Consider the following 25175-nt stretch of genomic DNA (forward strand, 5'->3'; position numbering starts at 1 on the left):
ATAGATGTTTGGGCTCTTTATGGAATGTTGATTCTGTTCCCTTCATTTATATTTCTATCCCTATGCCAGTATCACACTGACTTGATTACTGTGTCTGTGTGAGTTCTGAAATCAGGAAGTATCAGCCCTTTAACTTTGTTCTTTTCCAGAATTTTTTTGGTGCTTTCATTTTTATTTATTTATTTATTTATTTTTAAGTTTTGGCTCTTTTACATCCCTCATATGTCTATGAATTTTAATATCCACTTGACAATTTCTTCAAGGAAAAAAGCCAGATAACTGTTGCATTGATTGAACCTGTAGATCAACTTGGGGAGTATTGAGTATTAACAATATTAAAAGGATATTTTTCCAAGCATTTTAATCTTTTTTAATATTATAGTAAATGGAATTGTTTTCTTGGTTTCATTTTTGGGTTATTTGTTGCCAGTATATAGAAATACAGTTGATTTTATGTATATTGATTTTATATCCTATAACCTTGCCAAGATTATTTATTGTTCTAGTAAATGTTTTGTGGATTCTTTAGGAATTTCTACATACAAAATTATGGAATCTGAATAGTAGTACTTTACTTCTTCCATCCCAATCTGAATGCCTTTTTGCTTTTTTCTTGCCTCACTGACCTGGCTAAAATCTTCAATACAATGTAAAATGGAAGTATTGATGTTGTTTTGTTGTTGTTGTTTTGAAATGGAGTCTCCTTATGTTGCCCAGTCTGGTCTCAAACTCCTGGACTTAAGGATCCTCTGACCTCAGTATCCCGAATAGATGGAACTACACGTGCATGCCACTATACCTGGATTAATAGAACTGTTAAGAATGTATATCCTTAGGTTATTATTTATCTTGGAAGCAATCAGTCTCTCATCATAAAATATAATGTTAGTTATGAAGATTTTGTAGATTTTTGGTTTTGATACTGTGGCTTGAACCCAGGGGCATTTTACCACTGAGGTACAATCCAGTCCTTTTAATTTTTTTTAAATTTTGAAAAAGGGTCTCACTAAGTTGCTTAGAGCCTCACTAAATTGCCCAGGCTGGTCATGAACTTGTGATCCTCGTGCCTCAGCCTGAACTCTCTAGAATTACAGGAATGCACCACTACACCCAGCTGAATTTTTGTAGATTACCAGGTTGAAAAGATTCTTATATCCTCCTATTTTATTAATTTTTTATCATGAAAGAATGTTGGAATTTGTCAGATGATTTTTTTCTATGTCCATTGAGATAATCATGTGATTTTTTCCCTTTCTTTTACTAAAATGGTATATTTCATTGATTGATTTTCATATGCTAAACCACTCTTACAGTCCCAGAATAAATCTTGGTATTGGTGTGTGATCTTTTTTGGTTACATGTTATTGAATTTGGCTTTCTACTATTTTGTTCAGGATTTTTACATTTGTATTTTGTAAAATACATTGATATATAGTTGTGATGTTTTTATTAAATTTTGGTATCTGTATTTTTTAGAATGAGTTGGGTAATGTTTCCTCCTCATTTGTTTTGAAGAGTTTATGAAGGACTGGTGTTAATTCTTCTTTAAATGTTGAGTCGAATATGCCAGTAAAGCCATCTGTTCTTAGAGGTTTCTTTCTGGGAAGTGTTTTCATTATGAATTCAATCTGTTTACTTTTATAGATCTGTTTAATTATTTCTTTCTTCTTGAACTGGTATCAGTAGTTTGTGTTTTTATATTTCTGTATGGTTAATAATTATATTCTCTATTTCCTGGTTGTAATAATTTAGTCTCCTCTCCTTGTTTTTTAATGTTTTGATTAGGCTCCTTAAAGATACTTAAGTCTTTTTGTCTTTTTAAAAAATCTTTTCAATAAATCAACTTTTGGTTTAATTTTTTTCTCTATTTTTATTCTGATTTATATCACTTTCTGCTTGCACTGAGCCTCAACTTTAGCCAGAGGTAAGATTAGGCTTTTCTGTTCTTTCCTAAGCTACATACAGCTATAAATGTGCAGAAAACCAGGCATATATATGTCCTTCTACTTTCCCAATAATATGTCAGATTTTCAAAGTTCCCAGATCTTTCTTAACCCTCTGTTAGCCTATTGTTTGGCCCAACTGTAATCTATTCTCTGAGACACACATGTTAACAGCTCTGATGGTTTTCAATAAAAACCCTTAGGGAAAAGGCTTTTTGTACTATAGGAGCCCTGTGTCAGGTCAAATAAAGATAGACTTGTGAGTAGAATCTTGCAGAAGACTACCAGACAGATTAAATAATGATAATTCTCTGGGAGTGGGGCTTTAAAGTAGCTCCAATCCTACCCTGTTTCCCTGGTGGCAGCTGGGTACTGGTTTTTCACTTTGATTGCTGGGTGGTGATGTTTTTGTTGTTGTTGTTATTGTTTTGGCATTTCTTATTTTTATTTGTTTTTTTACAGTGCTGGGTATCAAACCCAGGGCCTCATGTATGTTAGGAAAGCACTCTATCACAGAGCTATATTCCCATCCTTAGGTGTTGGTTTTTATCCTAAAGCTGAAGAGACAAAATGAGAATAGAACTGTTGCAGCATCAGACTTGCCTGCCAGATCCTCCACCAAGTTGAGGCTCAGAAAAGTGGCTACATGCAGGATTTTAAAGACTGCCAGTTCTTTGTGATCTTGCAGGAACTATCTCAAGGGGTCATACAGAATAATAGGCATGAGTTTATTTGGAAAAGTTAAATAAGAGAGATGAGCATACAGCACAAGTTGCGGAATAGACCTTCACCAGAGAGAACAGTGTAGTTTTTACAGGACCTAGGTTTTTAAACCAGATGAATTTGGAAACCCTCCCCCTCTGAAATTGGAAGAAGTAGATGTTGGCCCCAGGAAGTCATAAGGAAGGCTCCAAGGACTGGAAAAGAGCCTAAACCTGAGAAATCCTTTCTGAGTCTTGGAATCTTTGGTTGGTATAAAGGTCACAAAAGTTTCCCCTGAGTGGCCTCAAGTATATTGTTTTTTAAAAGAAAGCACATGATGGGGGTCAGCAAAGTAAACCCAGTGTGAACAATTATCCTCTTAACCTCATATACCTGCCATTGGTGTCTGTTATCTATCAGGATTATTGCCACAGAGCTCATTGTTTTTACTGAGACTCAGGCATTTTCTTCAATAGATGTTACCTGCCAGTGTTCTTATTGCTTTTATAGAAGAAATATTTTTGTAAGTCCTATGGTACCATTTTCACTCTGTTCCCTCCCTTATGGCTTCTTACACAACAAAGTGAAGAAGTAAAAATGGCTTGTGATCAAATATTGTCAAGGAATTGACATAGTTAGTATACAAATCTATTCAAAAGGTATCAAAATATAAAAAAATGAGCAATGGACAGGAAATGATTAGTCACAGAGGAGGAAATGCAGAATGATAATGAACCTGAAAAAGAAAGTCTAACCTTATAGAATTGAAATTAGAACAATGAGATACCATCTACAGTATCAACTTAATAAGGGTAATTATTACAATTCTCAATATTAGCAAACGTGCAGTGAAATAAACATTCAAACACTATTGGCTAGGAATGTAAATTGGCACAATCTTTCTAGAATGTAATTTGGCAATAATATTAAGTCTTTAATAAATAATACCCTTTGGTAAAACAATTTCATTTCTAGATAACTAATCCTGAGAAAATAGTAAAACACTTGAATGAAGAGTGATATACAAAGGTATCCATTGCAGCATAATAAACATACAGGGTTTCTACCATAATCAAGATTAGGATAACTGAGAAGAGATTCCTATTTGATAGGAATAAGATGTTTAGTTTTGGACATAGTGAAGGATGATTGACATCTATATTCTTCTACAGATAGTTGGAAATAGAGATGAAGTTTATTTTCCCTAATTTTAGTATGTTCTTGAAAATTATGTGGATGTTTTTCAGATTTATGATAATGTTTTTTGAAATTACTCTTAAGTTTTACTACTGTATTTTACATCTGTGGTATTACTTCTTTGTATTCCTTGAATGTTACTGTATAAAATAGCTAATTAGACTTACTTTGTTTTGTTTTGGACTAGCTCATAGTTCTCATGTTTCCATTATTATACTCTCACTTGTTCTCATTACTATTAAACACTACTAAGTTTGAAGAAGAAATGCAATTGTTATCTGAGTAATATTTATTTTTTGTATCTTTTCTATGAACTTTAGGCAATGAACATTTTAACTTCGGTGTTGCTTCTATATGCAAAAGAAGAAGAAGCTTTTTGGCTTCTGGTTGCTGTATGTGAACGAATGTTGCCTGATTATTTTAATCGTCGAATCATTGGTAAACACACACAGACACTATCTTAGTCTGTTTTCTCTCGACATAACCAAATGCCACATACTGTGTAATTTATAAGTGATAGAGGTTTATTTAGTTCATGGTTCTAGAGGCTAGGAATTCCAAGAATATATGCCAGCATCATCTCAACATCTGGTGAGGGCCTTCTTGCTCCATCATAATGTGGTGGAGTGCATCACATGGTAAGATAGAGCAAGCATGCCAGAGACAACTTGCTTTTATAACAAAGCCACTCCCTTGATAACCTATTAATGTACTAATTCACAGATGGATTAATTCATTCATTAGGGAAGAGCCCTCATGACCCACTCACCAAAGATCCCACCTCCATATACCACTAATATATGAATTTTGTGATTAAGTTTTCAACACATTAAATTTGGGGAATCTATTCAAACCATAAAAGACACATATTTCTTTTCTGAGCCCTTTGAGTGTCTCTTATCTACTCAGTTGCCAGTCAAGTAAAGGAATTGATTAACTACATTGCAAAATATATAAAATGTCAAAATGTCACATTCACTGACTTGCTTAAAAAGAGAACAGCTTTTTTGTACAGTTAGGAGCTCTGGTGGCATAATTGGTTACTGCGTGATATTTATACAGAATGTGTAGTTGGAAAGATTGCATCAGGTCTGTTTCTTAATAAAATGAATACTTTAAACTTATAATCATTTAATGATAAAATAATGATGCTCTGAAATATCCAGAGATGCAGAGGAAATTTTAATATTTCTTGATGGGAGGGGAATTTTTATCAGCTTAAAATTGCCATATTTATATTAATTATTTAGGTATTTACAAGGTTTGAAAGAAAGATCAAGATCTTGCTTTGATAACTATATAATATTTTCTTAAAACATCAAGTATTTATAGATCTCTTATCCCCTGTCTTAAAACTTAGAAGCTTTAATTATTATGGCTAGGTCATTGATTGTATTGCCTTTGTTAGAGTGACTTGTACATTTATCTTGAGTTCTACTAGATATTAAACTTCTTGAAGATGAGACCATTTTGTTAATTGTACAGGTCTATGATATAATGAGGACTCAAATAACTCTTCAAATGAATTTGGATTGCATTTCTCAAATGCTTTTAGGTACATGATACTCTACTAGAAGATGCAGAAATATATTAAATATAGAAACAGCACTAAAAGAGTTCATAATTTAAGGATGAGAGGAGATATATCAGCAAGTTAATAGAAGTGGGAAGGTATCAGAAAAAATCCTTTTGAAGATGTTCATTTTTAAACTTATTTTGAATTCTCCAGGTGCCTTGGTGGATCAGGCAGTCTTTGAAGAACTTATCAGGGATCATCTTCCTCAACTCACAGAACACATGACTGATATGACATTCTTTTCCTCAGTTTCTCTCTCATGGTTCCTCACACTTTTTATTAGTGTGCTACCTATTGAAAGTGCAGTGAATGTGGTGGACTGTTTCTTCTATGATGGAATAAAGGCCATTCTACAATTGGGATTGGCAATACTTGATTATAATTTAGACAAGCTACTGGCATGTAAAGATGATGCTGAAGCTGTGACAGCTTTAAACAGGTATTGTAGAAACTATAACATTTAAATCTGAAGGGAATCTGAGAGACTGTGGTGTTCAGTCCCCTCATTTCACCAATGAGGTTAACTGAGCTCTAAAAACTTCAAACAATTTTCCTAAAGTCACAGAGCAGTTGAATGAAAAAGCTAGACAAAAAAGTCTAGTCCATTGTTTTTCAATAGAATGTAACAAAAGAAAATCACTTGGAAATGAACAATTAGGTTATTTATGCTAATACTGTTGATTCAGTATGCTAGGACTTTCATAATCCCAGTTTGAGCTAAAAAGTGTTTCTGTGTAAAAGTAATTTGACAGGGAAAGTGATAGTTGATAATACTAAATATCCAGTGTAGGAAGTTATCCTGGTTTCCATATGGTTTCAGTCAGGTAGGTTGCATTTTATTTTCCTGGTGGTTTTTGTATGAATGTTTCTTTTATATTGGAGACTCTGTGTGTGTGTGTGTGTGTGTGTGTGTGTGTGTTATGTGTGTATGTACACATTTGTTTACATTAAATTAACATTTGAATTGGCAACTGTTGTAATGCTTCATCAAATCCCATTCCTTCAGAACTCTGTGATGAGGCCTCAATATACCTTTCTTTACTTATTTCCCCTTACATATCTTTACAGACTCTGTTTCCATTCTTGCTGGGCTGTGTAGTATTTGCTGAGTGCACACTGAGCATATTTGCTTCCTTCATGTTCTCTTCCCCAACCAAAAATGATATTAACTCCATTTCCCCCACCCACGTCTTCCTATCATTTTCAAATTCCAATTCTTCATAAGGCTTTCCCTTGTATTCTTAGTAGAAATTATCCTCTGACTAAATATGGAAATATTAGTTTTTGTTTTCTCAGCTTTACCAATTTTAGTTCCTCTAATTCTATTACTACCATTTTTGAATAGGTTCTTTGACAATGTCACTAATAAGGACAGCCCATTGCCTTCAAATGTTCAGCAGGGTTCAAATGTGAGTGATGAACAAAGCAGTCATATTAGAGTGGATATTACAGATTTGATAAAAGAGTCCAATGAGGTAAGTTTTTATACTATGAATATGATTACATAGCATATTTTAAATGATAATTGTAGTTATATCTCTAGTGGTATATTCAGAATAAAATAATAATGCAAGTAAAGATACAATTTAAAAGCTACCTTCACTTTTGAATTCTGTGGACAGGTCCTAGGTTGCATGACCTCTTCTTTCTCAATTCACGTTTCATTAAATGAAACTATATTCACGTGCTTTTACAAATGGTGACTTTTAAATATGTATCACTGTAAAAAGATAAAAATTATTTTGTCCTTAGAGACTAAGCATTTTATCAATGTTCTTATACTTGGTCTAGACACAGAGTAGATGGGATTCTTTTCAATGTGTATATATATATATAAAAACTGAAAAGTGGGAGGTGAAAATTTGCAAAATCACTGAACAAATCAGGAAAATAGCTAGGAAAAGAATCAAGGCCTCTGAGAATTGAGTCTGATAAAATTAAAAGAGGAGAAGTGAATATTTATTATGAATGAGTATCCAATGAAATCATTTCTTGCAGAAATATGGTAATATTCGCTATGAAGATATACACAGCATGCGCTGTCGAAATAGGTTATATGTGATACAGACCCTAGAGGAAACAACAAAGCAGAATGTGGTGAGTATCTAACCAATGGGGGAAAACCAGTTAGAGTAACTTTTTTTTCTTCAACTTCCTTTAAACATTATCATTGCATGTGAACTAAACAAAAAGACCTAATTTTTTGAGCTAGATTCTTGCCAAGGTTTTGCTTATTGAAAAAAAAAATAAGAAAAAATAATTTATTTTCTTCTGGCTGAATTATGTTGCTTTCTCCAACATGTTTTATGTTATTTGACCTTAAACACCACTGCAGTGCAGTACTAAATGCTATGATGTAGGCATTTAAGCATAAAATATTTGTGATGTACTGCATCAGGAAGAACAGCTGATCTGTATAATAGTCAGTGCTCTAATACTGTTTTCCTTGCATATCTAAGGTAAATTGAATAGGATACAAAACAGTTTTAAGTATTCACCTTTTTAACATTTGGATGACTTTATAAGAAGCTGTTAATATTGATTTCCTCATGTCAGTGAGATGAAGAGATTATTTCAGAAGGGGGAGAATTTTATTTTGCTGTTTATATAGTGTACTATTTGATATTTTATCATGAGTGTGTGTTGTTTTGTAAATCTACTTGCTTAAAGACCGGGTCCTCAGAGAAACAACTCTAGGAAGTTTAACATTTCTGAATATTCCACATTTAGATTTCAGTTAAATAATTCAGTGATGTTACCAAAGCATAGTTAGCAGAGGCCCCTTGTTTCTGTTACATATTTTCTAAAATTTACTAAAGTTATAATGTTAAAAAAAAAATAAAGTTATAATGTTTATTGTAAATAATTCAAGCATTACAAAAATGTAAAGAGTAAAGCTTTCCACCCTAGGAGTAACCATCTTAAAATGATTTGATATATATCCTTCCTTTTTCTATATATCTGGACACCTAAGTGTGTATGTTAGTGGGAAGGGAACATACAGCTTTTAATTTTGTTTTGTTTGGTACTGGAGACTGAACCAAGGGGCTTCACTAAGTTACACCCATAGCCCTTCTTGTTTTTTTTTTTTTTTTTTATTTTGAGACAAGGTCTAAGTTATTTAGGGACCTGTTGAGTTGCTGAGGCTGGTCTTGAATTTACAATCCTCCTGGTCTCAGCCTCCCATGCTGCTGGAATTACAGGCATATACAACTACATATAGCTTTTTAAATAAGATCATACTGCTTTGTCCTACAGCCTTTTTCATTCAAAAATATATCATGTTGCTGGTGGGACTGCGAATTGGTGCAACCACTCTGGAAAGCAGTATAGAGATTCCTTAGAAAACTTGGAATGGACCAATCCAGCTATCACACTCCTCGTTCTATACCCAAAGGACTTAAAATCAGCATACTATAGTAACATAACCACATCAGTGTTCATAGCAGCTTAATTCAAAATAGCTAAACTGTGGAAGCAACCTAGATGCCCTTCAATAGATGAATGGATAAAGAAAATTTGATATATATACACAATGGAATATTCAGCATTAGAAGATAATAAAATTATGGCGTTTGCAGGTAAATGGATGGAATTGGAGAATATCATGCTAAATGAAGTAAGCCAATCCCAAAAAACCAAAGGCTGAATGTTCTCTTTGATAAGTGGATGCTGATCCATAATGGGGAGGCAGGCATGGGAAAAATGGAGGAACTTTGATGGGGCAAAGGGGAGGGAGGGGTAGTGAGGGGACATGGGGTAGGAAAGATGGTGGAATGAGATAGACATCATTACCATAGGTACATGTACAACTGCACATATGATGTGACACTACATCATGTACAACCAGAGAAATGAAAAGTTGTGCTTCAGTTGTGTACAATGAATCAAAATGCATTCTGCTACCATATATACATAATTAAAATAAATTAGTTAATTAATGAAAATATATCATTGGCCAGGTACTCTGTTGCATGTCTATAATCCCAGCAACTCAGGAGGCTGAGGCAAAAAGATTGCAAGTTCTAGGCCAGCTTTAGCAGTTGAGTGAGGCTAATAAGCAACTTAGACCCTGTCTCAAAAAAAAGGGGGGGGGGGCTTGGGATGTGGCTTAGTGGTTAAGCCACTAAGAAAGCCCGGGTTCAATCCCAAGTATCCTCCCCTAAAAAGTGTGTGTGTGTGTGTGTGTAGTCATTACATTTAAGTACATAGAGATCCTACTTTCTTCTTAATGTATCAAATAGTTTACCATAGTATAGATATGCTGTGATTTATTTAACTGTTCACTGTCAGTGTGCATTTAATATGTCTCAATTTTTTGTTTGCACTTATAGATATAAATTACATAATCGTGTGTGTGTGTGTGTGTGTGTGTGTGTTTATAAGAGTATTAGCTGGGTAAAAGGACACAACCATCTAAAATTTGATAGGTCCTGCCAAATTATCTGCCAAAAGATTTACACCAAATTCAAAACCCACCAATAGGATACACAAATGCATCCTTTTCCACACACTGACAACTAAGATCTTCAGTATATGCCAATTAGATAGATAAAAAATCAAATGTTACTTTAATTTTCATTTTGCCTATTACATGTTTCTAGCCTACTTCATTCCTTAATTGCCTGTTCATAGCCTTCATCCATTTTTCTATGAGATTATTTTAATCTTTTGCTTACTGATTTGTAAGAGCTCTTTGAATATTAGGGATATTAATTCTTTCTCAGTTATGTTTAGGGCCTAATTCTGCCCCCCAGTCTTGGTTTGTTTTCATTATCTTTATGGTGTCTTTCAGAGTAAATATGTTACAATTTATTATGCAGTCAAGTCCTTTCCCTTTTTTCTTACATAGTACTTGGGTTTTGTGTCAAACTTAGTAAGGCTTTCCCTATTTAAAATTATACAAAATATAAAAAATACATAGCTTATATTACTGGTATTGCTTTTTTAATGTTTATATCTTTAATATACCTAGAGTATATTTTTGTGTTTATAGTGTGGGTTAGGGCTCTAATGTTATTCTTTCAGCTGATATCACCCAGTGTCTTATAACCACTTAATTAAATAGTCCATATTTACTGTACTCTACTTTTCCATATTCTAAATGCTTACATACGTGTATGGCCATATTTCTGGACTTTTGTTGTTGTAGTCACTTCAATAATACCACAGTGTTTTAACTATTGTGGCTTATTTTCATTCTGTAATCTATTTAAACTTTTAAAATTCCTTTTTAATATTCATCTTAATTATCTGTCTTTTAAAATGTCCTTTAGTAAGCACATATGGTCTTCATTATGTAGGTCATTACACATTTATTGTTAGGTTTATTGTACTTCTATGTATTTTATAGTTTTATCATTAAAAGAATTGAGTTTTTTCCTTTACACTTTTATTTATTTTTAATTAATTTTTATTAGTTGTCAATGGACCTTTATTTTTTTTATTTATTTATATGCAGTGCTAAGAATCCAACCCAGTGCCTCACATGTTAGGCAAGCACTCTAACAATGAGCCATAACCCCATCCCCTTCCTTTACATTTTCTAATCGTGTATTTCTGTGTATGTAAAAGCTATTGATTTGGACATATTGATTTTCTGAGTGGTCAAGTTACTGACTCATTAATTAAAACAGTTTTCACTTGGCTTTCTCAAATTTTCTGAATAGACAGGCATATTATCTCCAGTCTTAGGATTTTGACATTTTCTAATATTTATACCTCTTTTCTTTGTTGTGTGTTATTACATGGGGCAGGCTCTTCAGCAGAGTATTAAATAATAGCTATAGAAGTAGTTTTCCTTGTCTTATTCCTGAGTTTAATAGGAATGTCTCCAATATTTTATTGCTATTGACTTCTAAAGTATGCCCTTTATCAAATTAAGGAAGTTTTATTCAGTTTCTAGGTTAGCAGGTTAGGTACTTCTTTTAAAATTAAGATCAAGTATTAACTTTGATCAAATTTTTTTTCAAATATTGAGGTTAGTTTTTTTTTTACTTTACTAATGTAAATTTTATTAAAGAATTTCTGATCAATATTAGACTTCCATTGCATTCTTGAAATAAATCCTATTTGGTCATAATATATTATTCTTTAATAGTTTGCTTTGAAAGTTCTACCAAATAATTTAGCTAGATTCTTTGCATCTATGTTATAGAGACGTTGTTTTAAACTTTTCTTTGTGTGTGTGTGATAACTTTAGTTTTCATATTAGTTGTGCTTACATCATAGAATTAATTTTGTAATAAGCTCATATTTTCCTATGCTCTGAAATATTTTAGATCACATAGAGATTATCCTGTATCTGAAGGTTTGAGAAAACAACCTGTAAAACCATCTGAGAGAGGGCTAATATCTAGATTATATAAAGAACTCAGAAAATCCATAAATAACCCATTTAATAAATGGAAAATGAACTAAATGGAAACTTCTCAAAAGACATAGTAACAGCCAACAAGTATATGAAAAAATGTTCAACATCTTTAGCCAACATGGTCAAAACTACACTGAGATTTCATTTCACTCCAGTTAGAATGGCAGTCGTCAAGAATACAAGTAACAGTACATGCTGTTAAGGATGCAGGATTTTGAAAAGGAACTCTTATATACTATTGGTGGGAATGTAAATTAGTATAGCCCCTATGGAAATCAGTATTTAGCTTCCTCAGAAGACTAGGAATAGAATGACAATATGATTTAGCTGTACCATTCCTCAATATTATACAAGAGAATTAAAATCAGTGTATTCTACAGATACATGCATACCCATGTTCATAGCAGCTCAATTCACAATGGCCAAATTATAGAATCAGCCTAGGAAACTACCATCAGCAAATGAATGGATAATGAAAATGTGGTATATATACACAAATGAGTTTTGTTCAGGCATAAAGAAGAAGGAAATTATATCATTTGCAGGAAAATGGATGGAACTGGAGGACACCATGCTAAGCAAAATAAGCCAGACTCAGAAAATCAAGGGTTGTATGTTTCTCTCATATGTGGAAGGTAGAGAGAAAAGGGGGGGAAAGGGAATCTTATGAAAACAGATGAAACAAAAATGTTGAAACAGAACATTTTTTTTAAAAAAGCATCTGAGTCTGCTGCCTTTGCATGGGTGGCAGTTCCTGGATAACCTTTTCAGTTTTGTTTATTCATATTTTCTTGCACCTCTAAGTTATTTTGGTCATTTATATTTTCCTAGGGAATTATCTATTTTGAAAGATCTATTTTATCTATTTTCAAATGTATTGATGTAAAGGTTATGGAATTTATTCAACAGATATTGACAGCTACCTTCTGTGTACTGGGTACTTTTAATGACCTCCATATCCATGCTAATAATATCCTTTTCTTCTCAATGATGTTTATTTGTAATTTATTTCTCATACTTCCCAGAGATTAAGTTCTATCATATTAATTAAAGCTTTTACCTTTCCTTTGCTTTTACATTGCTTAAATTCTATAATGTTTGTACTATTAGTGCTTATTATTTATGGAGTAGAACAAAATTTTCTATTTTCTAAGCTTATTATTTGTTGGATTATACTTTTTGGCAAAGTAGGAATGCATATCTCCTGATACCTTTGAAGTGTTAAATGACAGTCTAGCTTGATGACTTAAAATATTGCTTATGTAACAAGAAAGGAATATATGGAATGAGACTTAGAATACTGTTGCTTGTATTTATAGATATTAAGTGGCTATCCTTTGGCATTGATTTCTGGGTATAAGGAGATAACTATCAAAGTAGTAGTATCAGAGTAGAATTGAACTGTAGTTCAAAAGTGTTAAATAAGTGCATTTACCTTTATTTCTCTAGAAAAGGAAAAGATTTTCTTCTGGCATAGTGAGACTTTTAAGTGGATTCATAGAGAATTTCTATATTGAAGTGTTAAATTCTAAATTCTAAAGTGCTTTTAATTTTTTTAAAGTTGCGTGTTGTATCACAAGATGTGAAATTGAAACTTCACGAATTGGATGAACTTTATGTCATCTTTAAGGTACTGTTCTTCTTCTTTAAATGAAACAGTAGTTCCCTTTTAGCAGAATTTTATCAGAACTAAAATATTTTTTATCTTTTTTATCAAACATCTTTAAAGGAAAAAAATCTTCTGCAATGACTTTGTTTGTTTGTTTTTAATAGAAGGAGCTGTTTTTATCTTGTTACTGGTGTTTAAGTTGTCCAGGATTGAAGCACCATGACCCCAGCCTGTCATATTTGGAACAGTATCAGATTGACTGCCAGCAGTTCAGAGTGTTGTATCACTTGTTGAGTCCGTGGGCTCATTCTGCAAATAGAGACTCACTAGCTTTGTGGACATTCCGATTGTTGGATGAAAACTCTGATTGCCTTATAAACTTCAAAGAATTCTCCTCTGTAATTGGTAGGCTGATGTCCAATAATTTTGTAGCACAAAATAAATGCACCCAAAAAAATATTTACTAATGCCTACTATTGACAGTTTAGTTAGATTATATAACCCAGAGTTACATTATCTCCAGCTTTAGTAAATACTAGGCCATTTTTTTAGTTTGTTGATAAACCTAAGTGTATCGATCTCATTTTTCCCCAACCACATCAGGAAGGCAAGCTGTTAGATGTGGATGTTTTAATGTTTAAGGTGGAGGAAGAGACTGTCCCAATTTTCCCATACTCGAGTGCATAGATGTTACAGATGCACTTTCCCTTTTAGTAAAAATCCAATCACATAGTCAAGAAAAGTGGTGGAGAAATACCCAACATATATGTCATATGTGTAGATAGTGTATGTGTATATGTGTTGTGACTGTAAATATTGTCCCTTTGCTTTTTCAGACTCTCCAGCAGTAGTTTCTTATCACAAATTGCCCCTTGAGGAGCAATTCTTTCCTCAAATGAAGCATAAGGCCTTGTTCAAAAAAAAAAAAAAAAAAGGAAATCTTAGGTTTGAGAAAAGGAGGAGATAGTCAGGAGAGCATTTTATTGCCTGATAGAATACTTTGCTTGTTCACTTGAAGGAGAGAATCTGGCTGACTGGATGGTTGTTTAATTCTTATTGAAATAACAGAAGGTTTTTGAATCCTAATTCCTGGCTAGTGTCTATCTTAATGAATCTATTTTGCTATAATTGATTGAATCATCTTTGGATTACATGATTATTTCCAATTGGATTTTGTTAAACAGACATAATGTACAATGGAAGTTTTACCGAGAAGCTTAAACTGCTTTTTAAGCTGCATATTCCTCCAGGTAAGAATTTAATAGTCTTTCATGATGTACAGCAGGAGTTTGTTTCATTTTAAATAGCATAACTACAGATATCATTCCATTTATCAAATAACATAATTTTCAGTGTGATACAGGGTCATTGCTTCATTGTGGCCCTTGAATCACATTACCAACTACTTCTGCTGATGTATGTAGATGTAGCAAAATGTATAGAAGAAATTGTGTGTATCTGATGTGTCCAGAAGTTTCCTTTCTATTAATGTTCTATCAGTTTAATGATAGTTTATGTATGGGAATTACATTTCATTTGAATATTGGTATAATGTTGAATTGTTGTTCTTGTTATTGTCATTAGAATAGAGATTTGATTTGGACAAACTGCCAAGCTTGCATAATACTACAAATTATTCAGAACAATTAGACAAGGTAGCAGGGATATTAAATATTTAGAAAAGGAAGTAAAATAATAGCTGCCATTGATCAAGCACTTGCTCTACCAGGACATTCACTTTGCATGTATTTGTTTACTTAAGTCTCTCAATATCCCTGAAAAGTGGTATTATTCTTCCAATTTTGATCATAAGGTAACTCAGGGTGGAGATGATTAGATTATTTGCTAAGGGTCACATAGCTGGGATTCAAAGTGAGGTCTGTCTGACTTCAAAGTTCTGGGTTTTTTTCTACCATACTTCCTCAACATTCTTGCATAAGTCCAGTTTATGTAAGTTTTTCCCACTGACCTTAAGAGGCTACCTTTTCCAGATATCCCTTCTTTGGCAAAACAGTCTTAGGCTTTAAATTGAAGATACATTGCATAAAGTAGCTAGCTAGGGTAATTCACAAAAACAAACACCACCTCTTACTTTGTCTAAAGCTCTACCTGTGATTGCTTTCAAAGTCTTCAGATTAGCCATGAAAAAAATATTTACCAGAGCAACAAACTAAAAGCCATCTTTAACTCTTCACAAACACAATATTAAAAATAATATTCAAAACACCTAATAATTTAATATAAAAAATTGACATTTTCAAGTTATATTGAAATTTGAATGTTTAATACTGCCATCAAATATACCACTCATATAGGGATCAAAATAGGAAAAATACTATGTACCCATTTAAACACATGTTGGAAGTAAAGCAGAACACTCAACATTATGTTTTCTTTATCACTGAGGAAATTTTTAAATGGCTGAGGTCACATTCAGAGATTTCTAAATTCTAGTTTTTCTTATTTTAACTTGTAATGATTTACAGAAAACTATAAAAAAAAGAAGTAGGAGAAACAATAGAACTCAAAGTGGCCTAATACTTCTCATTATTTGCTATACAACACAGCAGAATTATTTCCACATTTCTTTATTTACATTTTTTTCATATAACCCATTGTTTAACTTCCTGATCCCAAATCTACCTGACCATTATGAACCTCATCTCTGTACTTTATTGTTAAATGTGATTTGGGTTATACATTTTCAGCATATACTGAAGTGAAATCTAAGGACTCTTCAAAAGGTGATGAACTTTCCGTGGAAGAATTACTTTATTTCAGTCAGCTTCATGGTAAATATTTGCTTAAAAAATTAGCTATTCATTTAGTATAATCTGTAAATATTTGACTTATTAACCAAACCACACTTAAGGGCTTTAACATGTGAAATTTCTTGTTCTTAGAGAATTAAGATTTTTTTTCTAATTATGTTAAATTTTCAAACTGAGTCAGACCATTTTCGTGCCTTGTATAGTACAATGAAAACAATAGAATCTTTGATGATTAAAGGTCATAGCCATTATTAAAACAGTGGATACTTATTATAAAATGTCAGTGAAGGTATAGGATATAGGAATAAATCTATGTCCTAGACATAATTTAGAAGTGATAGGAACTTATTTGTCCTTTGTTTTATTTTCTTAAGTATGCAGTGTCTCACTGAGGGACAAATTCTGAATAATGTATACATGTGCTTACTATATGTTGACGTGTTTGAACATCAAAGAGTACTTACAAATAATCTAATCAAGTTCCTTCATTTTATAAATTTTGTAGATTTATAGCCCAGAGAGAAATGACTTGTGCAAGATTTTACAATGAATTATTGCCACACTCAATACTTGTATGTCATTCTTCTGACTTTGAGTATGTGTGTGTTTTTTAATTTTTCTGATAATAAAAATAATACAATTTAATTTTTAAAAAATCAAAATATCATCCAGAAATAAATATTTAATATTTTATATACTCCCTTCTAGGCATTTTCTTAAATATGGAAATTTCTCTAGGGATGTTTTTCCTATGAAAGTTCTTGAATACTTTGTCTTCTAGTGACATGAAGTCAGGTCAGCTAAAATTGACTTCCTGAATCAAAGAAAATAACGTGCTTATAAGTCTTTGTATGAAATACTATTTTACTTATAAAAAATATTTATTAAATATTTTACAATATGCATTTGTCCTCTTTTCCTTCTAGTTTCCAAACCTGCAAATGAGAAGGAAGCAGAATCAGGAAAAAATAGCCCTGAAAAAGGTACTATGATCTAAGAATATCATTTAGTTTATTAAATTATTGCTTTTGTAGATATTAATAACTACAGAAGAATGCATTACCATTCATATTACACATATAGAGCACAATTTTTCATATCTCTGGTTGTGTACAAAGTATATTCATACCATTTGCATCTTTATACATGTACTTAGGGTAATGATATTCGTCTCATTCCACCTTTTTCCCCACCTGCTTTCCCCTCCTACCCCTTTGCCCTATCTAGAGTTCATCTAATCCTCCCATGCTCCCTGTCCCAACCCCATTATGAATCAGCCTCCTTATATCAGAGAACACATTTGGCATTTGTTTTTTAGGAATTGGCTAACTTCACTTAGCATTATATTCTCCAACTCCATCCACTTACCTGCAAATGCCATGATTTTATTCTCTTTTATTGCTAAGTAATACTCCATTGTGTGTATATACCACATTTTCTTTAGAGAGTGGATTGCTTTTGAAGGATACAGATTTGTCCTGATAACTTTTTCAGTTCGTTTGCATTAGTTTAGCAATTTATTATTTTTTAAGTCTCAGAAGTTATATAAAACAGTTAAGTGACCCATAATCATTTATTTTAATTACTTTAGAAATATGTATTCTTAATTACAAAAGTAATAGATAATCCTTTAACAGAAATTCATATGGTATATATCCCTTGTACCCCTACCCCATCCCACCCAGAAGTAGAGGTTAGAAATACTTTTAACTATATCCATTCCAGACATATTTCTGTGTGTACACAAACATACCTAGACATTTCTCTCTCTTTCTTTTTAAATTTGGTAATTTTTTAAAAAAAAATTATTAGTGCATTATAGTTATACATAGTAGTTGGGTTCATTTTGACAAAATCATATATGCATGAAGTTTGATTTCAATCCCTTTCCCCCATTTTCCCTCCCCTCCTTCCTCTCCTATTCTCCTTCTTCTACTTAGCTGATCTTGCTTTTGCTTGTTTATTTATTTTTGATTAGTACTTTCTACATATACATAAAGGTGAAATTCCCTGTGGTACATTTATATATGCACATACATGATCTTATTGAATTCATTCCATATTTCCTCCTTTTTCACCCCTCCTCCCTCCCTATTGAACTGCTACTCCACTGATCTTCCCTATGTCTTTGTGATATCTGATCCATCCACCCCCACCTTCTTTCCTTTACTTTGCTTTAGCTTTCACATATAAGAGAAAATATTCACACCTGGATTTTCTGAATCAGGCTTATTTCACTTAGCGTGATATTCTCATTTCCATCCATTTACCAATAAATGTCATAATTTCATTATTTTTTTATGGCTGAATAAAACTCCATTGTGTATATGTACCACATTTTCCAGAAATTCATTTATTTATGGGCATCTGGGCTAACTCTGTAATTTAGCTATTGTGAATTGTGCTGCTATAAATATTGAAGTGACTATACAGCTATAATATGCTGATTTTAGTTCTAATACCAAGGAGTGGGATAGCTGAGTCATATTGTGGTTCCATTCCAAGTTTTTTGAGGAACGTCCATACTGCTTTCCAGAGTGGTTGTACTAATTTGCAGTCCTACCAACAAACATTTCTCTTAAAAACAAAACAAAACAAAAATTCCAGAAATACTGTTTTACCATTTTCTTTTCTTATTTTGTGATATGCCATGGAAACTTTTCATGTCAGTACATTTGGATCTAGACATTATACTTTTTAATGGGTGCAGAGTACTTCCTGATTGATTTGACTATGAGTTATTTTAATAACTAACCCAATACTAATGGATATTTAGGTTGTTTCAGTTCTTTTTATTGCAAAGTATGCTGCAATAAACATTTTTATATTTTAATATTATTTTATAAATATTTCTTTAGGATTGGTTGAATTCATAGAAGTGTGGGAATAGTGAGTCAGATAGTATGTACAGTTAATAATTTGAGAGATATGTACATGTATGACTATGAAACACTGAATCCCACTATTATGTATAATTAAAATGCACGACTAAAATTATGGAAAAATAATTTGAGAGAGGATATCAAATTATTCTTTTAAATCCTTTTAATTTGGGGGGGTACCAGGGATTGAACTTGGGGGCACTCAATCACTGAGCCACATCCCCAGCCCTATTTTGTATTTTATTTGGAAACAGGTCTCACTGAGTTGCTTAGTGCCTTGCTGTTGCTGAGGCTGGCTTTGAATTCACTATCCTACTGTCTCAGCCTCCCGAGCTACTGGAATTTCAGGTGTGCACCACCATGCCTGGCTCTTTTTAGATTTTTGAATAATATTTAGTTAAAAAATAGTTGCATCTTGTTTAAATTCTTTAAAGGAATTAATGAATAAATAGCATTTTGAGTTTTTTAATAAGAGCTACCATAGACCATTTTTGTATGTACATATGATATAGAGCTGGGTACAGCAGTCCATGCCTGTGATCCCAGTGACTCTGGAGGCTGAGGTAGGAGTATCACAAGTTCAAGGCTAGCCTTAGCAAATTAGCAAGGCCCTAAGCAACTTAGCAAGACCCTGTCTGAAAATAAAAAAAAATAAAAAGGGCTAGGGATGGACTGGGGATATAGCTCAGTTGGGCCCTGGGTTCAATCCCCAGCACCACAAAAAATAAAGGGCTAGGGATGTGGCTTAGTGGTGAAGTGCCCCTGCCTTAAATCTCCAATACCCACCCACAAAAAAAAAAAATGATATAGAGCTGGTGTGGTGATGAATGCCCTTAATCCCTCCAACTCAGGAGACTAAGAAAGGAGGATCACAAATTTGAGACCAGCCCCAGCAACTTGAGGCCCTAAGTAAATTTTGAGAAAAAAATATAAATTTTTAAAAGGGGCCTGGGGATATAGTACAATATTTCAATCCCTATTACAAGAAAAAACAATAATATGATATCGAAGCTGGTTTAAACTTGGTAGTGTACATGTGTAACAGTGACTACAGAAAAGTTGCATTGTCAAGTCACAGTATACTGTTTTCATTTAAAAACATTCTTTTTCCCCCACTCTTCCTACATTTTCCCTAGTCCTCAGCTTTCCCAAATTAAAAGTTTTAGTCTAAATGGGAATGGAGAAAGTATTCTGAGAACCAGTGGGGTAAGATCAAAGGTAAATTCAGATTATTTCCTGGATTAAAGAGATGGAATTTTATATCAGTGAAATGTCTTTTAATAATAATTTTTCTTTTTAAGATTTGGAAAATTTAGAGAGCTATTCATTATGATATGGTTTTACTCCCCTCATTCAGGCAAAGGAAAAATTGATATTCAAGCATACCTAAGTCAGTGGCAAGATGAACTTCTTAAAAAAGAAGAAAACATTAAAGATTTACCAAGAATGAATCAGGTATAGTATTTTCAAGAGAAAAACTCTCAGTTCTTATATTTTTGTATGAATATGAATGTAACCAACTCCAAAATAGCTAATATGCTTTTACAAATTAGTTATATAATCTTGTATGTATCATCTCTTTAAGTTTCAGGTCAACATAGAAGAGGAGAATATTTTTCAATGATTTTTTTTAAGAACTCAGACTGGCATGATGGCACATGCCTGTAATCCCAGCAGCTCAGGAGGCTAAGGCAGGAGGATCTCAGTTCAAAGCCAGCCTCATCAACTAAGGAAGGCCATAAGCAACTTAGAGAGACCCTGTCTCAAGATGAAATATAAAAGAATGGCTGGGGATGTGGCTTAGTGGCTATATATACCTGGGTTCAATCCCTGGTACAAAAAAAAAAAAAACTTACATTTTTTACTTTAATGAACTTAAATGTTTCAGATAGGACCTTTGCTATGACAAAATTTGTACCCACAGGAAAAAAAAAATGTGTAACATGTTTTCAGCTTTTTCGGAAATGTTAATTTATCTAGTAAACATGATTTTTAGTTCCTACTATATGCCAAGCCCATTGCTACTTACTGGGAATAAGAAATTACAAAAATAGGTCACACATTGGTTTCTAATGATCTTGTATTTGAACATTCCCTAGATAATACTAATGATTACTTTTGATACAATTTTAAATTCATCTCTTTCTTATTCACTGTTTATCCAGAACGTTCTTATATTTTTAAAATTAAAATCTAGTTGATATAGATATTGGAAATCCCCAGAACTTTACCAAAATGAGAACTGTCAAATAACTTAGTGTTTCTCCATGGACTACATAATCTGGCCATTAAATAAATACTTTTTTAAATGAGTCAGTATGAAATATTTATTCTAAAATTACTATAAATGAACAATATTGTGGACTAAGGAAAACAAGCATTTGTTACAATATATTTTATGAAGTGCACCCTTTGTGTTTGCTTTTTGTTTACAGATGAACTTTTCTGGTTAAGTGATTGACTTATAGGACATTTGTGTTGGAATAACTTTTTTTAATTGATGAATGTTTCCAAGAACTGTTTTTTAGATGTTCTAGGGACAAATAGCAGTCCAACTAGTTTCTCTCCACTTTGGCCCTATTTCAGCATTTAAAGAGAAGTATGGGGCTGGGGCTGGGGCCCAGTGGTAGAGTGCTTGCCTAGCATGTGAGAGGCACTGGGTTCTATTCTCAGCACCACATACAAATAAATAAAATAAAGGTCCATCAACAACTAAAAAAAAAGAGAGAAGTATGTCCAAATAGGTTCCTTAGAGCCACTAGATAGGTTCCAAAAGTCATTCTTCCCTAAATTGTAGTTATTTTAGCTAAGCTGCCCACTCTTGCCCCTTGAGGAGATCAAATGGAACTTGTTCTTAATCCTTTTGTTAAGATTGGTTAATGAATTAATGATTTACATGTAGGGAAATACGGGACTTTCTTTGCCTAATGAAAAGTGCTTTTTAACAAAGTAATAGTGATACACAAACTGTTAGGTCTAGACATAATATACTGCTATTATACAATAATCAAGAAGGCTTAAATGAAATTCTTTTATGGTTCATATCAGCTTTCTAGAGTCACAATTTATTTTGGGATTAATCATCAGTTCTAGAGTGAAGGATACATGCTATAAATTCTGTATAGGAGATTATCTAATGATTACTTTTGACACGGTTTTAAGTTCATCTAAGTTCACTTTATACTTGCTAACCTAACATTAAAATGTTATATTTGTAACTTGTGTCTTCTAGTCACAATTTATTCAGTTTTCAAAGACCCTCTATAATTTATTTCATGAAGACCCTGAAGAAGAGTTATTATATCAAGCCATTGCTGTTGTAACCAATCTTTTGCTCAGGATGGAGGAAGTTGGAAGGAAGCTACATAGCCCTACATCACCAGCAAAAGAATTCCCTGGTACAGTCTCTGCTTCTGGAGGACCCATAAAGGGAGAAACTGAGAGCCACATGGAGAAAGATCCCTCCTCTCTTAGGGAAGAACCTCAGTGGTCATTTGCATTTGAACAGATTCTTGCGTCTCTGTTGAATGAACCAGCCTTGGTGAGGTTTTTTGAAAAACCCATAGATTTCAAAGCCAAACTAGAAAATGCAAAAATCTCTCAGTTAAGGTCTAGGACCAAAATGTAAGTTTTTCAGCATCATAGTCAAGTTTACCAAGATTCCTGTAGCTATATCCCTTAGCTAAATTCCTGGGAGTTGAGATCAGGGATTTATTGTTGTTACAAATATGCTTGAAAACAAAAAAGAGAAAGATACTCAGAAGCACAATAATATATCCCTTTGTGATCTCAAATTTTGATATTCTCAAATATGATTATTCTTTTTATATTTCAGAAGATATGCAATATAACCACCAGAGGGCACCATAACATTTTTAGTAGAAATTACTAGCTGGTACTGCTTTATACATGTGATTACTGATGATTTTTAAAAGGTGGTATTATGTTTATTGGTGATTCTGACATATCATTTTGATAAACCCTGTTTTCCAAATTGCCTCAGTACTATTAGAATTCTTTAGAAAACTGGGCTTTTAGATCTATAACCTTAATTATCTACAAGAATACCATTTAGGGGCCTCATTTTCCAGCTAACTAATAATTAATATGTTTTTAAAGTTTATTACATTCAATTTGAGTGATTTCATTCAATCATTCATAACAGTATGATTTGTTAGTAACTTCTACATTCTCTCTACATGGGGTGGGTATTCAGAAGCTGCTGATTCATACCACTAACTCTATTACTGATCAAAACAATTTCAAGAATTCTAAACTCTGAGCTGATATATAAAGAAAAACAATTATATTTGGATTTGAACTGGATAAAGCCAGCCTTTAGAAAAGGGTTAAGAAACAGGTCTCTCATTAACCAGAGAAATTACTAGAAATTCTCCAAAATACTGCTGTTTGTGGCATTTATTTCATAATAGTTTGTGATTATTTGGTTCTAGCTCTAGATTTTGGATTTTTCAACAGTCTTGTTTTAATTTATGTTAGATAGTAAAGAATAGTTACACTAAAACTGAACTGTTTTATTAATCTGGCAAGCATATAAGTATACTTGCTTGCCAAAATAATGTATGGAATTACCAGTGTCTATCTAAAAGGTTTTGACTATCTAATGTAAATGTGCAATATCTATATACTTTATGCTGCTTAAATTTCACTACATGACAGTCCATTTAGAGACATAATGGACTTTGTTAGCACTTTAAAAAAACAAAACAAGCAAACCACACTTTTCCATTCTTCTGTTCTATTTATGACAATAGTAATTTATTCATCAGTTGGCTTAGGAAGTGGAGAAATCAACCAGTGGAGCTTATTTCATTGGTTTTAAACTCTTTGACTTTTCTAGATGTGAAACAATAAAGGGCAAACCACTTTTAGAGTGCGCCAAGAAGTCTCCCTTTCTCAAAAGGAAATGGTAGAGTCAGTCTTTGGCAAGAGTCCACTGTGAACAAAGCCTAACAAAGAGGAGTTTGTCACCATAGAATTTGTTGTCTTCAGAAAAGTTAAATAATTTTCAAGGTGAGACTTTGAAATTCATAAGTTAGTTTTGGCCAGAAGTTTATTAGTAGTGTCTTTTATTACTATGATTGGATAACTTTGTCTTTTCAAGGAAATTACGAGTTAAAGAGATAGTTGGTAAATAAGCATATATGCTTTTACTCAGAAATTATTTGAAATCTGTCCAAAATTTAAAGCTTAGTAGTTTATTTCAAAACTCACACATCTACTATTATGCAATGATTGTTAAATTATACTACAATAGCTCTAGAAAGACAGTCTATGCTTATATACAAAGACAATATTATACATACTGTTGAATATTTTGTCAGTTATATTTACAAAAATACTTTCTTAAAAGATATGTTATTAGTATTTGATATTATTTTAAATTTAGAATAGTGAAGATTATTGAGTATTGTATTTTAGCATAGATTAATCAAAATGAATATTTAAAGAGATTTTTAAGTTGAAGTAAGAGTATAAATTAAAGTTTAAAAAATTATTTCCTGAGTATGCAGGAGAAACAAACTGAACCTATAGTTTTATAGCTAATGCCTTGTTAAGAAAATGAGTTGTTCTTAATATAAAAAAATCTTACGTAGTGTGTCAAACTGAACCAATGCATTATATCTTTTACATTAAATGTGATAAGGTGGTTTTACTTGTCTTTATAAAAATAAATATTATAAATCTATTATATTAAACATGAAAATTGTTTACTTTTAGAGATTAATATTATTTACTATGATGTGCTTTATTTACATTTAACGCAAATTTATCACTTGAGGACTTCCCTGCTGTATCTATTAGGGTCAGTCTCAAGAACAGAATTCACTCTTAGTCTAAGCAAGAAAAGATTTATTATTGGGCATTAAATGACTTAAATAATTATTCAAAGTACTGACTAAATTGAGCTTTTAAAAACAAGTTTCAAGGGGTGGGATTGTGACTCAGCGGTAGAGTGCTCGCCTAGAACATGCAAGGCCCTGGGTTTGATCCTAAACACCACATAAAAATAAATAAAATAAAGCTATTGTGTCTAACTACAACTAAAAATATATATTTTAAAAAATAACAAGTTTCAAAGCCACACCACTACCATGCCA

The 25175-nt window shown here is 32.5% G+C and overlaps 1 protein-coding gene across 3 annotated transcripts in view; it reads left to right on the plus strand.

The window, feature by feature from the left end:
• The window catches only part of Tbc1d8b (TBC1 domain family member 8B), a 64670-nt gene extending 39944 nt beyond the window's left edge, over positions 1-24726 (plus strand). For 2 of the 3 annotated variants that reach the window (XM_027932494.3, XM_071606446.1), the window contains exons 11-21: positions 4163-4280; positions 5572-5857; positions 6764-6893; positions 7417-7515; positions 13353-13421; positions 13565-13805; positions 14585-14650; positions 16109-16192; positions 17098-17154; positions 20411-20508; positions 22286-24726. In XM_027932494.3, coding sequence (XP_027788295.2) covers positions 4163-4280; positions 5572-5857; positions 6764-6893; positions 7417-7515; positions 13353-13421; positions 13565-13805; positions 14585-14650; positions 16109-16192; positions 17098-17154; positions 20411-20508; positions 22286-22681 — 1644 coding nt within the window. In that variant the 3' untranslated portion in view covers positions 22682-24726. The remainder of the gene's footprint in view (positions 1-4162; positions 4281-5571; positions 5858-6763; positions 6894-7416; positions 7516-13352; positions 13422-13564; positions 13806-14584; positions 14651-16108; positions 16193-17097; positions 17155-20410; positions 20509-22285) is intronic. The other variant, XM_071606447.1, reaches the window with a different exon arrangement.
• Positions 24727-25175: the final 449 nt, after the last annotated feature.

The sequence above is a fragment of the Marmota flaviventris genome, chromosome X, assembly GCF_047511675.1.
Source record: "Marmota flaviventris isolate mMarFla1 chromosome X, mMarFla1.hap1, whole genome shotgun sequence".
Taxonomy (NCBI): Eukaryota; Metazoa; Chordata; class Mammalia; order Rodentia; family Sciuridae; genus Marmota; species Marmota flaviventris.